Source organism: Rhea pennata, chromosome 11 (assembly GCF_028389875.1).
Source record: "Rhea pennata isolate bPtePen1 chromosome 11, bPtePen1.pri, whole genome shotgun sequence".
In the NCBI taxonomy this organism is placed as follows: Eukaryota; Metazoa; Chordata; class Aves; order Rheiformes; family Rheidae; genus Rhea; species Rhea pennata.
In genome coordinates this window covers 15,624,969-15,639,185 of record NC_084673.1, presented here as the reverse complement: position 1 = coordinate 15,639,185, position 14,217 = coordinate 15,624,969, and the positions used below count along the sequence as shown (strand labels likewise).

Sequence of the window (14,217 nt, the reverse complement as noted above, 5' to 3'; positions counted from 1 at the left end):
AAGGCAGAGCTGCTGCGACTGACTGTGAATAAGGGTCTTTATCTGTAGTTCATGCTGTGGATGAATTCAATCTGTGAAGATGAGTTATTTCTTCACACACAGAGACTTGCTTAATTTTTCTATGGATCTAGTACATATTGGTGATACTTGCACCTTTTTTTTCTATGTGACATTAGTTTGAACTGCTCAAACAAATGTATATAGTAATGCGAACAATAACTATATAAAACTAAAAACTAGAAAATATTTAAAAAGCAGGATAATTTCTAAGCAGATATATGCAACTACTTCTCATTCATAATGGCTAAGAGGCATGGTTCCTCTAAATATGCAATAAATGGTCAATTTACTTGAAGAAGGTCTATTGGTAAACTTAAAACAGGATAGCTTACATGATGCTGTCTGCAATCTGCAGTTTTGCATTAGAGCAAAGAATAGATGATGTAACATTTTGTTTTCATACATGGTGTGTCTTTGTATTTTTTTCTATAAGATTCTAGCTAGCAGAATTACTCCATAGGAATTGTGAAGAGAATCTTTGCTTTTTGTGCCTGTGGATTTGTAGCCCATTTCAAATTGGTTATGATTTAACTGTACTGTTTACATTTTATTTAGTTCTGTTGTCTACTGCTTTCCTTTGCCTAATATGAGGGTAAGCAGCTAAGAGAAGTTACTCACATCTGTTTCTATTCGTATTTTCAGTAAAACTAATTATCTCCTGGGATGAAATATCAAAACTTGAGAAGACTTCGAATGTGATCCTGACAGAGAGCATTCATGTGTGTTCCCGTGGGGAAGATCACTACTTTTCCATGTTTTTGCACATTAATGAAACGTTTCTTCTCATGGAGCAGCTGGCAAGCTATGCTGTTAGGAGGCTTTTTGACAAAGAGACATTTGAAAATGACCTAGTCCTTCATGACCCTCTGCAGATCACCAAGAGGTAATGTATTATTTGTAGTTTGTCTGCTCTGTGTTCGGTACTTTTTTTAAGACAGGGAAAGGAGATATGCAAATACCTACAAAGCAGGTATTCTCTTAATGCATCTTATTAAAATCTGAGATCAAAACAATATGAGGCATTATAATTCATTGTTACTTTGTAGTATCAAAAGTCTATATGAAGGCAGAAATGTATCGAACCTTCAGCACTAGGTTTCAGCTTAGGGAATGTAGCAGCTTGTGTTTTTTAAAAAGTGTTTTAGCCTCAATTAGGTGTAGAAAATCAAGAATGGAGCTGCAGTGTCTCCAAAGGGAGACCTGAATACAAGAATAAATAATTTAATTCGTGTGTGTAGATAGTAACTGTGTGATTTTTTTTTTCTTTTTTTTTTCCCAGTACTGGAGATCAGTGATAAAATCACTGAGTTGCAGATTAGCACATGGCTTGCTTTAATTATGAAAGTATTTTGGGCTGTATAAAAGATGTTTGTGAAAACAAAAAAACAAAAGAACTATTGGTTAGAGTCCTCCCTTCTCAGTCGGTGTGTGGTTATTCCTTATGATAAATATATAGTTCCTCCTCAACTCTGTTTTTGTTGAGGAGAATGTTGTCCTCAACATTCCTCAGGAAACTGTCCAAATTCTCACTTAAATTTTTGGGTTTTGATCTGTGGACCTATGGACCACAGCTAGTTACTGTGAAAAGTAACCAAGAGAAGCAAGTCCATTGTCAGGTAATTTAAATTCACAGAAAGGGGACTTCAGATGTGTTTGGAAGCATGTTATCTATTTGCAAATCAGAAAAGATGAAAAAGCATTTTTCTTACACATTTCACTATCTGTTTCTACTAACTTCATTTTCTTAGTTCTTAGAGACCCTTGCACTCACAATTAAAAAAAGAAAAGAAAAAGAAAGCTTTTAAATTGTTTATTACACTGATAATTAAACTTGTTTTAGGCTATATTTCCTGAGTAATTGATATTTCAGTCTGGTAGCAGTGCTGGAGATGGATGTTGCTCTACTGCCAAAACATTGTTTCTGGTTACAGTTATCTGTAAAGAATTATCCCATGGCAGATGTCTCCAGCATGTGCTACATTTCTAGCTAATTAGCCCTCTGTCAAGCCAAAACCTGTTTTAGGTTTAAATAGATTGTTCTGATGAGTTGGTAAGCAGAGAAGATTGGACTATTAGTATTTTTCTTTCTCCACTGTTTTTAGGCCCCGATTCAGTGATGTGCTTCATGCTGCATTTAAGCTCAACATCTCAAAAATGATCCTTAAGTTAATAAGCTTTAGCATATTGTAAACACTTGAGAATGTGCTTAAATACATTAATATGTAGTGAGGCATTTAACTATTTTGTTAAGTGGGTGTATATAGATCTGGTCCTGCCTGTTGCCTGTTTGAGGAAGAGGCTGAATGTGTGGCAGCTGTCTAGATCAACTCCACAAATTGTAGGAGTGTGTGATATAGTACTTGTTTAAATTAGACTTCTCCCAAGACATTTTGACTTTCTTATAGATAAGGAGTTTTTAAACTCTTTCATTTTCCTCTTCTGTCTCCTCCATCACTTATTTATTTATTTTTAATCTAGAGGCCTGGAGAGTCGTGCCCACAGTGAGCAGTTTAGTGCATTCTTCAGGCTACCCAAAGAAGAGACTTTGAAGGAAGTTCATGAGTGCTTCTTATGGATTCCTTTCAGTCATTTCAACGCCCATGGGAAAATGTGCATTTCAGAAAACTATATCTGCTTTGCTAGCCAGGATGGCAGCTTGTGCAGTGTAATCATTCCGTTAAGAGAGGTAATGCAAACTGCAATACTGAGAGTTTTGCACTTGTGTAGTTTAATGCCAGAGTAGTAATTTTTTTTCTTAGTACAGATTTTCATTAGAATCTGCTTAATTTACTTGATGTCGTATGTATTTCTCCTTTCCTAGATGCTGCATGTAGGAATCCTGTGGCTTATAGAACTGCTTTCATGTTTCAGCTTTAGCTTTTTTTCCCTGTATCCTCTTTGCCTTTTCTGTCTACTTTGATTTTTATACTTAGGTACAGAATCCCAATTTTTAGTACCTCTTTTTTTTGTTCAAAAAGAAAAAAAAAAGCTTATAGTAAATTCTTAAGGTTGAGTTAATGAGAGATTCTTATGCTAAAAAGTAGGATCCTCTACTCTCTCCAATTCTTTAAAGACTGGTAATTGTTCTGCCATCTTTCTTCCTTAGCTCGCTAGCTCAAGTCAGTAGTTGAGCAGTGCTGTCTGTTTGAAGATCTATAGAGAAAACCATTTATATTCTTAAAAGGACAAATATCAGTGCCATTGCAGCTGACATTCTCAATAGATAGAACAAGGGCCATAAAGTAAATGACTCAACAGTCGTTCATAGTTCTACAAGGTACTATAGCTAGACTGTGGAAGAACTTTTAGAAGAGAGAACTTCTACTGTCATGTGATCTGTGGACATTGCCACATTTCAGTCTTTCAATGTTACAGGCTTTTCAGCAGCACCCAGATATATTTTAAAATAGCCTTGAAATTACCAGGTTCTGTAATTGCTCTATCTACTGTCTCTGGGTACTGCCTGATGTAGACATAAAAGATATCTGACATAGTGGGGTGAATTCTCACTTGGTATGATTTACTGTTTCATGTCAATGTAGTTATAGCAGGTAAGCCTGGTGCAAAATTTACCCTTCTATGTGTTGTCTTAAATGAATTATTTATTTGAACAGAATTTTTGGTAATGTTGTTCACCTATTCAGATTAATTTCTGATATAACTCAATTAATTTCAGCAACACATTTGGCATTCCCCACCCAGACTATGTAGTTTATTTGACTGTCTATTGGTAGTCCTGTAAGCAATAGTGACTTCCATAAACCGTGGTAAACAAGAAGAGATTGTGTTAAATGAATTGACTCTAAATTCTCCCTTGGGCATTGTTAGGACATTGCTATTTATTCTACAGTACTGCAGACTTATTTCACTTCAGTAGTGTTTCACTCTTTGCCTATAGCGATGTAAAAGCGTCAGCAAAGGCAGTCAGTCTAACTATTCGTGACTGTCTTAGGAGTTTATTTCCCTCAAAGTACTTACATTAATAAAGTGTATTAACTACTCTAATCCATAACTGTTCCATCATGACAATTAAGATTGGTTCCAGCTGTCATGTTTTATAGTAGCTGTCTTTGAAAGGATATTCTCAGTGGAAACTAGTTCCTGTGAAACCTGCTTCACTTGGTTACCTGCAAGAGCCATGTGTTGTCTGTTCTTATATGGTAAGAAGAAAAGTAACAGCTTCTGCAGGTAGGAGGAGACAAGATTTTCAAACAAGCTCAGTATGTAAATCTAGAAATACCTTTTCAAAGATAGTTGGCATCATGAATGCTAATCTGCTAAAAATCTATCCCATAATATTTATTGCCTTGTGCTAAAATACCTGCAGATCACAGTGCTTGAAAGAGGTGAGTTTGTCATCTGCATTATTAATTTTGCTCGTGTTATGCTTCATAGTACTGCTTCATGTACACAGGTATTTTTAATCTTTTTTCCTCTTTTGGAAGCAAGCAGATAAAATTTGTTAAGATGGATTGACGAACTTATGCATCTTTGCTTCCCTAGGTTGTAGGAGTGGATAAGGCAGATCCAGCCAACAGGGGAGTCAGCATTAGTACCAAAGGAAAAACAGCTTTTCGTTTCACTGAGGTTAGAGATTTTGAACAGCTTGTGGCAAAACTCAGGATCAAATGTGGTGCAGCTTCAAGTCCACAGCACATCATAAATACAGAGGTAACTGCCTGGCTAATTCTAATTTCCTATTACCTATTTATAGGAAGAAGGTTGTCTAGTCTTAATAAGAATTTACATATTGTTTTCGATGTTTCACCATGTAATGTTTTATGTTTAAGCATGAATCTAGGTGAAAGGTGAGCAAGAATGCCTGCTTTACCTCTAGATTTCGGATTGTCTGAATTTTGAATTTTACAGTCTTTTTTGAAATTATATTCCCATCTCTTATCTTCAGGTCCTTTTCATTTAAAGCAAAATCCACCAATCTGATGTGAAATCATAGGTAGCTGTGTCAGTTTTTGCCAGCTGATTATTTGGCTCAGGAAGTTGATGGAATGATTGTAAGGTGGTTGCTAGATGTGAAGAAATCTGTACGTGCATGAGACAATAAAGCAAGTGACAAAACATCCGCAACAAACATTATGTGTTATAGTTTCTGTGGATCTCTGTTGAAGAGCTCCCCTTATTTGGAACTATGTTCTGTACTGAAGTCAATGGGACTTTTACCTTGACATGTGAGTTCAGAGACCTTTCATCTATAACATCCTGCTCTGTCAGATGCAAGGTAGTTTGTAGGCTGTTAGGCTTTAGCTGCTTTGGCATGCCTTAGTTTTGAGTGACAGGACTTTACTGTAGGATAAATCTATGGTAGCTTAACTCAGTAAGCACTGGAAGATGCTGAGTAAATTGCTCTAGCACTGACAGTGGAAATTTTCAATGTTTGAACCCTGTGTGTCCTTACTTATTAAAAAGTAAAATTTGCTTGTTTATACCTATGAATATTCATATTTATGTTATGGCAGATGCCAGGAATGATGAGAGATGTCACTTCTCTCTTTCCAACAAGGCACATTATATGTTTGAGGGCCATGGCTCAGAACTGAACAGATACTTGCAGCCAACCCAAGGATTGGCTGTCCCTTGCTAACCTAATACCTAAATGTGTGGCAGATGTATAAAGTCTCACCAGTCTCTCCAGTGCCTGAGAAGCTGGAGATCCATGTAGGCTGAGTGAGCCCTTCCTTTTGGGGAGAGGTTAGGGGAGCACAGAAAAATTAAGCAGAATCAATTGGCATAGCCTCTAAAATTAAAGTTGTAAGGGCGGAGAAGCATACAGATGCTGTGGGTGGAAACTGATCAGTGTATCAGCAAAACTTCTGCCTTGAAACTTTGATTCTGAAGGGTTAAAAGGCACAAGTGAGTAATAAGAGAAAAATAATGTGATAGCAGCAGAAATGCTAAACTGATAAGGGTACAGCACAGTCCTTGGAGACCTGAGTGATAAAGTCTGCTGCTCAAGGGCATTCAGCTTTACACTGCCCTTGCTTGGGTTATATCTGTATTATTTTGACAAACCCTGCTAAGTGTGTAGCTCTGTTTTTAAGGTGTGGAAAAATAAGTAACTATGCCCATATGAAAGAGAGTGAAGAGAAATGTAGTGACCAATTATGTTATTGTGAATGCAACATGTTTCAGGTCTTTTTACTGTATTTTCCGTCATGTTTTGAAAAGCAGTCCAGGTTTTAACACTAGTTTTGAAATGCCTTCAAGCATTTCTGTATAGTTTTGTATATGGCTCCATTTTTAAATCTTTTTTTTTTAACCGAAGTGGTGACTGATTGATATCTATAATGGTACTCATTCTTATGAGTATTTGTTCTTTCAAAATATGAATACATGTTTGACTGTACAGGTGGATTTTTTCAAGTGCTGTCTCCTGAAACTTGATTGTGCAGGTCACCAACTACTTTGTTTTTTCATATGTTTGAAGTCTGTTCGTGCAAATATGTATTTTGTGTAAGTGTAAACTTCAGTGCTGTATGTGGTATGTATAACTGAAAGCATCATAAGAAATGATGGTCTAGAAGTGAAACAGCATCTGGTATCCATTCTCCTCCTTGAAGGACTTCTTGGCATTTATGACTACCATTATTGATGTCTTTCACCCCCCTCCCCCCAATTCTTTTAAGGTTGCAGCTTTTTCTGACTCTGACACTCCAAAGGATTTTGATGAAGGACACTCAAAAATGGGTCAGAGGGATAACAGCAAAACTGTCAGTACAGAAGCCCTGATGACAGTCTACCATCCTCAGGATGCTGAGAATCTAGACTCTAAAATGGTAAGGGATAAACTGACCAACAGCTTTTGGAATGGACGTAAGTATATTCAGAAAGTATTCCAACAAGGCTGCTGATTTCCTCTGGAGCTTTGCCAGTCTTTTCATCTGCGTATTCTGTATTTTGGGTCCACAGGGTGCTTCTTCAAAGCTTCATTTGATTTTCTGCTCCTCTTATTTACTAATGATATGCCTTATCTTCATGGAACAAATTTCTCCTGCTCTTCCACTGCCTCAGGGGGAGGAGGCTGTTTGTTTTGTGATAGTGAACGTGTTTTTTATTGGTCTGACTTATCAAGATACACAGTTACTCAAACCCTATGGGAACAAGGAGAATGTTATCAGTCAATTGACTTCATTTTTTCATTGCAGCATTCTTCACTTCTGTCTACCAAAGTCATGCTCTGAATAACGTGGTGCTTTTTAAATTCTGCTTGCAGCACATCATGTTGTTTTTGCTTCTCTGGGCAGAAAGGTTTTATTTTAAAATTAGTCTAAGTAAAATTGAGTATAATCAGATATAGAATTTCTGTTATTAGAAATATCAGAAAATAAACCCATTTTCTATGTGCAGGAATGACAGGAATCTGAATTTTTCAGTCCTACTTCTTACAGCATGTTGAAAAAAATTGGGCAAAATCTACTTTTCTTCTTTGCAGATTACCTTTAACTGCTTAAACAATGTTAAGTCTTACTGTTGCATATATAAGAAATGTAGCAGTACTGTTCACCCTGTCTCAGACCTGAAGCCTCCCATGGTTTAGGACCTCTGATCATTAGTTTCTCTGCTTCAGAGAAATTTAATTCCTTTTTAGGTGCATAGTCAATAGTTTGTTAGTAATCTTGTACTTTATAAAGGATCTAGTTCACTACCTCAGTTCTCTGCACTCTCTTCTATTCTTCAGGCAAATGCTTGTAACTTCAGTCTGGTTGGATTAAAAAATTTTTGCAGTTTCCACTCTGGGAAGCAGGTTTTACAAACAATATAGTCTTGTATTTTGACAGAAACTGCTAGATTGTAAAGTGTTGTTTCTCACTGATAAATACTTGATTAAATGTAAAACCCATATGTGCATAATTATTTTCAGCTAGTAGTTCCCCTCAATCTAACTAGACTTTTTTCTCCTGCATGTTTTACTGATTATTGATTCTAATCCTAGTTCTATGTGGAGTTCGTGTAAATAAACTGGGGAAAGACTGAGAAGCTGTGGCTGGATAATGATGCCATGCTATCCCTGTGTTTGCTTTCCACCATTGGTACCCACTCTGTTCCAAATCTGTCGGGCTAATATAATGCATCAAATCATGATGAATTAGAAAAGGAGAGCAAGCTACTTTGACTGTTGAGTGTCTGTAGGATCTTGCTTCATCTCTATCAGAGTTGGTGTATGTTTGTTGCTGTTACCAAAGAACAGTTCATAGACATGTTGAAAGCAAAGTATGATAATTTATCTGTGTGATGAAGCAGGTGTCTGTGACAGTGTGAGTTGACTTCGCAAATAGTCACCAATATGATTACATTGCACCATCATGACCAAATACTTTTTCTCATGTTTTTTGTTAAAGCTCTCAACTTAACACAGAGAAAATTGCTACCACGGATAAGCAATCTCAGCCTTCTCTTCTTTGTATTTTTCCTGGTTCTCTTTTTTACTGCTTTCGTTCAATTTTGTATTTTTTCCTTGTTCTCTTGCTTTGCTCTTTATCAAGAAATTTTTGTTGTTTACACACACACACACACACACTCACACACAAGTGTATATATGCACACAGTTGCATCAGTTTTATTTTCAGGTACCAATATTAATACCACAGCTGCTATTTTCAGTTTTTCTGAATGTTACCTAGAGCAAATTTGTGCATGTCCTCTGAAACATGAGAAAATCTTCCAGTAAACATACTAGTCTTTTGTTTTACCTGTTCACAGTTGAAAGAAAAAATGAAAGAGCAGTCCTGGAACATCCTCTTTGTTGAACGTGGACATGGTGTCAGTATGTTTCGGACAAAAAAGACTCGAGATCTTGTTGTAAGAGGGATTCCAGAGACCTTAAGAGGAGAACTCTGGCTGCTCTTCTCAGGTAATGCATAACAAATATAATTCATTCATTTTTGTAGACTCTTGCTATATGAATGTTCTGGATACTGACTGACCGGATTCTGTTCAAAAAATGCCCTTATCTGCAGTATATCTAGATCTTTCTGAAGAAAAACACTTCAAAATAATAGATAAAATTATACTGTTCTGCATTAATTCAAACTAAACCTGAATCTGTGTTTTTACCACACAGTCAGTTAAAAAATGGTGATAAGACTACATGTTGCATTCTTAAAGTTCAAAGGGACAATCGGTTTCTTCAAAGCCTCTTTACTTGCTTAAAAGAAAAACATATTTGTGGGACTATTTTTAACTGCTTTGATTTAAGCTTTCTGAGAGGATTGCATCCCAGACAAGTAGTGTTTTTCTGGCAGAGAATTTTGCCACAGCATTAGTGGCTATTTGCTATACAGTGTTGCTTGGTACAAAGAATGAGACTTACGAGGATTGTGAACTTACTCACGTATATGGGATCTCGTGCTGAAGTGCTGAGTGCTTTTGTGGCTTTCTTCTGTAGAACATATCTGTGTCCGAGTACTTACTCAGCAGAAATAGAAGTCTAGGGAATTAAGGCTATTTTAAAACAACTCTGTTCACTTTTTACTCCCATTCAGTACAACACTTTGATCAAATCAGCAGTTGCTACTTTTGAGAGTCATATAGGAAGGCTGTGTCTGATCAAGAAAATAATCTGCAGATTTTGAGGAGCCACCCAGCACCAAACCTGCTAGCTATTCTCGCTGTGTTTTCCTGGATGAAGCTTTCTGCTGTCCTTCTAGAAGGAGCAGTTTATCATAACAGATAAATTTTAGCCTATTCTCTTGGCTCATGGTAGTTCTTTCTGAGGACGTGGGAACATGGATTTATCATTGCTAGCATTCTTTGAGCATTACCTAGGCATTTATACTTCTGTTACCAGATTGATGTCACTGTTTTGAACAGTGTTGGCAAAAAAATTACGGATACTTCTTACAGATACGTTTCAGTCCTTTGTTTAGTTTTGTGTAACTTTTTTATCAGCTTTACAGAGAGTAAGCTATTGCATTTGCCAGAAAATTTGGCAAAATAGTAGGTAAAAAGAAGCTTTTTAAAAATGGAACAGAGAAAAAGAAACAAGTCAGAATCAAGTTTGTAACAAAAAGCCACTTAGATCTGCTCCAAGCCTTATTTTATATTGCTTTTCTGTTTTTATTATGGTGTAATCCCATCAGCTTCAGTAGAGTTACTCTGATACAAGACTGCATTAATATCTGGAGATTCATGAGGTATGTAACCTCAGTGGTCACCAAAATTTCGTACGAATCGCAGAGAATCATGTAAATACTTTACCATTGTCCTCTGATGTGCAATAAAATGTATTGGCAGGTGCTGTAAATGATATGGCATCCAACCCTGGTTATTACACTGAGTTGGTGGAAAAGTCCTTAGGAACATGCACTTTAGCTACTGATGAAATTGAACGAGATTTGCGTCGCTCCTTACCAGAGCATCCTGCTTTTCAAAGTGACACAGGAATTTCTGCACTCAGGAGAGTCCTTACAGCTTATGCATACAGGAATCCCCAAATTGGATATTGTCAGGTACAGCAGTCTTGAGATCCTTAGTGCTGGTTGTCTAAACATTAATTCACCACAGCAGTATAGCGGCGCCTCGTAAAATAACGCAGCTATTTATGATTTCTTGCTCCGTGGCTCACTCTCATTGTTCATTTCATGCTACTATATAACATCAGCTCTCACTGCTTACTTGAATCTGCTGTTCAGTGCTGCATGTCTATTGAATATATGTCTCTGTATTTCTGCCAGACTTCTAACACTTAGTTTTTTGTAACTTATATACTATGCTCTGCATTTGATGATACTGAGATAAGGGTCTTACAGTGGATACAGCTGTACTTTATCCTAGCACTCTAAAGATATGTGCTGTAAAATACCTTCAGAAATAGGAATTTTAACATCTGACAAACCTGAATTTATACTATCTTCTCTTGTGAATGCTTCCTTTTGTGTTTAAACATTGCAGGCAATGAATATTTTGACATCAGTACTTCTGCTGTATGCCAAAGAGGAGGAAGCATTCTGGCTGTTGGTTGTGGTCTGTGAAAGAATGCTACCTGATTATTTCAATCGTCGAATTATTGGTAATATCCTTCTGTCTTTTTATATATCTAGAATTTAATATAAGTGATCATTGATTGAGAACAAGTATTAAGGAACGGCCTGAAATCTGAACATTGGAGAGAAATTTCTGGGCATGATTCAGCATTGTAAAGTAGAAAATGAGAGTAACAGAACCTACCTAGACCCTCCTTAAGCATGAGTAGTGACTTTCAAGCATTGTCATTGCTCTAAGGGTGACTGTTTAGGAAGCATTCATTTAGACTGTTATACTCTTCTCTTGGAATTTTTTCTGAAAATCATACTATTAATCTGAAACTTAGCTTAAATAAATGAAATGTAGTTGCTCCAGCTCCCATGCTTATTCTTTGATCCATTACTCAGTATTTGCAGATATATATGCGAGTAGAAAATCGCACATGAAATTTCTCTCTCACTGCAGAGTGGGCGTATCATCTGTCAGGAGAATCCTCATCAGTAGTCAGATACCCACAGAAGTACTAATGTACTTCACAGCATGCAGTAAGGCTCTGGCCCTGTGCATTGAGTGCATGGGTCCCAGCACAGGGGATGGAGTTGATGCCAATGCAGCGAGGCCTCTGTGGTGCCCTCTTCTTCCCCCTCCCTCCCCCCCCCACCCAATAACAATGTTGCAGTAGGGTAGGGTTTCTATTTCTGGCCAGCACTCTTAAGAAAAGTATGCTTCTCTGTATTAAGGTCTGGGTGGTGGTTTTGTTGTCCTCTCCCTGCAGGTGCCTTGGTAGATCAGGCAGTGTTTGAGGAGCTCATCAGGGTTCATCTGCCTCAGTTGACAGATCACATGTCGGACATGACTTTTTTCTCCTCGGTCTCTCTCTCCTGGTTCCTTACCCTTTTTATCAGTGTGCTGCCTATTGAAAGTGCAGTCAATGTGGTGGACTGTTTCTTCTATGATGGAATAAAGGCAATCTTGCAGCTCGGCCTCACAGTGCTGGACTACAATATTGAAAAGTTGCTGACATGTAAGGATGATGCAGAAGCAGTGACTGTTCTCAACAGGTATTAATGTAACTATTATTCTTGTAGGCAGCGTAGCAGATAGATATGTCATTGTGGGGGCAGCTGAGAAGACATTTGGCCAAGACTTCCAAAGGCTTCTGAAGAATTTGGTTTTCATCTCAGGCTGAAATTCTGGAAGGGGGGCTGGAAGTGCACTTCTGAAAATTCTATTTTCTGTTAAACTTCTAAAACTGTTGCCACTTTATGTGTTTTAAAGTAAAACCTTTATTTATTTTTTTTTTCTGAAATTATTATCACTTATTGAAGGTGGCTTTCCTTAATGACCACGTAATCTAGAGGCTGGTAGACTTTTTCAAACGTTTTGGACATTAACTTAGTAACAACTTGTTCCGCAGTTGCGTTTTTGTAGTTCAGGCTACTAGGTCCTTTGTTGCTAATAGCTGATAATACATATGGGACAAAAAAAATGTTGGGGACAATCATGAACAGATGGTTATTCTGTATTATATTTGAAGAAAGTTAAATATGCAACATAAAGTGCATTCTTAAGCAATGTATTACAAGCAAAACACGTACAATACTGGCTTCACTGCCTTCCTAAATTTGGTTGATTTTGTGGCTGCTGTGATTATGTGTCATTGAATATTAGAATAGCGAACGTTGCTGAGACTGTGCCATATGAGTCACAAGTTATAGTTATTATACGCTAATAGTAAGAATTTCCTTTTAGTCAGACTTTTAAATATTGTATGTTTGAAAAGAGTAAGCGCTACTGAATTAATGAGTAAAATATTTTTTTTTATTAAACCGCACAGACTGGTATTTATTGTAAGACCTAACTGTGCTCATTTAAAATTTTTACCATTTTAAAAAAGCACCAGTAGTAAATGCACATTTACCCAATTTAAATGCATTAAAATTTAAAATATGAAAGTAGAATGAAATTTAGTTTTCCACTTGATCCGAATGCTGCTGCTTCCTCTTAGAATCGAAGCTTATGATGATTGTTGTGAACTCCTTTTGAGCTCTTGCTTTCAACATTTTATCTGGCTGTACCACTTCCATTGCACAGGTAATGCAGCCAGCAGCATTCTGGTATATTTTAAAAAATCGTTTCAATAGTGTGCCTCTCCTCAAGACAAAGGAAGCTATTTCTCAGGAGATATGTTCCTCCCTTTCTGTTCCTCAGTGTTGGCAAAGGCTGACCTCCGTAATGGGACTGTTCAGGCTTTTGATGTATGTGTGATGAATAGGTAGGTATATATCAGGCATGTCTTGGCTTCTGCACCTGAGGGAGTTGTAGATTGCCTCGTTCACACTGCAGCACAAGCCTCCATTCTTCTCTCCTGGTTATTTTTTCATCCTCTAGATGGATCAGAGAACCAGAGAATGCTTGGTTGGAAGGGGTCTCCAGAAGTCACTAGTCCAATTTCCCACTCAAAAAAGGACTATTGCACTCACTAGATCACATAAGCCATGTTGTTTTCTAATTGCATCTTGAAAATCGCCAAGGTTTGAGGCTTCGTAGTCTTCCCTGGGTAGCCAGCTCCAGTGGTGCACATCTGTGGTTCTGTTACAGCATATGCATACTGCTCCTGCTAAGGTTTTTGCTGACTGTTTCCCATATCCTGCTTGCTTTTCACTGCTGATGTGATATGTTCGTTTCATGCAGGTTTTTTGACAGTGTCACCAACAAAGACAGTCCCTTGCCTCCCACTGTGCAGCAGGGCTCCAACCTCAGCAATACGAAGAGTGACCACCCAAAAGTGGACATTACCGATTTGATCCGAGAGTCAAATGAAGTATGTATTTTTATTATGGCCGTGTTTTCCCATCACATGCAGTATTCCCAGTTCATGGGCTACCTTATAAATACAGCTGCATTGCACAAACTAGAGAAGTAGAAGACCCCTCTAGACTGGCATAGACTGGGCTCTGTAATTTGCTGAGCCTCACTGAAAACTTTGTAGGTTACGTTATGCAATAGGTTTGTTTTTGAGGTCTTTTGATATTTTCTTTTCTTTTCTTTTCCTTTCTTTTCAAACTGCCTGAACTGTACTTGGTACAGTGCTTCAGAGTGGAGTTTCTTGGGTTCTTCATAGATCCTGTGTTGGCATCCCTTATTCACTGTTAGTCCCTGTACATTGTCAATTAAGTG

At 37.5% G+C, this 14,217-nt stretch overlaps 1 protein-coding gene across 4 annotated transcripts in view; it reads left to right on the top strand.

The window, feature by feature from the left end:
* TBC1D8B (TBC1 domain family member 8B) overlaps positions 1-14,217 on the top strand; it is a 42,591-nt gene that overhangs the window by 15,038 nt on the left and 13,336 nt on the right. For 3 of the 4 annotated variants that reach the window (XM_062585113.1, XM_062585112.1, XM_062585114.1), the window contains exons 5-13: positions 703-943; positions 2,539-2,746; positions 4,564-4,731; positions 6,702-6,851; positions 8,776-8,926; positions 10,309-10,523; positions 10,966-11,083; positions 11,813-12,098; positions 13,732-13,861. In XM_062585113.1, the coding sequence (XP_062441097.1) occupies positions 703-943; positions 2,539-2,746; positions 4,564-4,731; positions 6,702-6,851; positions 8,776-8,926; positions 10,309-10,523; positions 10,966-11,083; positions 11,813-12,098; positions 13,732-13,861 (1,667 nt within the window). Of the gene's footprint in view, positions 1-702; positions 944-2,538; positions 2,747-4,563; positions 4,732-6,701; positions 6,852-8,775; positions 8,927-10,308; positions 10,524-10,965; positions 11,084-11,812; positions 12,099-13,731; positions 13,862-14,217 lie in introns of those variants that run through there. The other variant, XM_062585116.1, reaches the window with a different exon arrangement.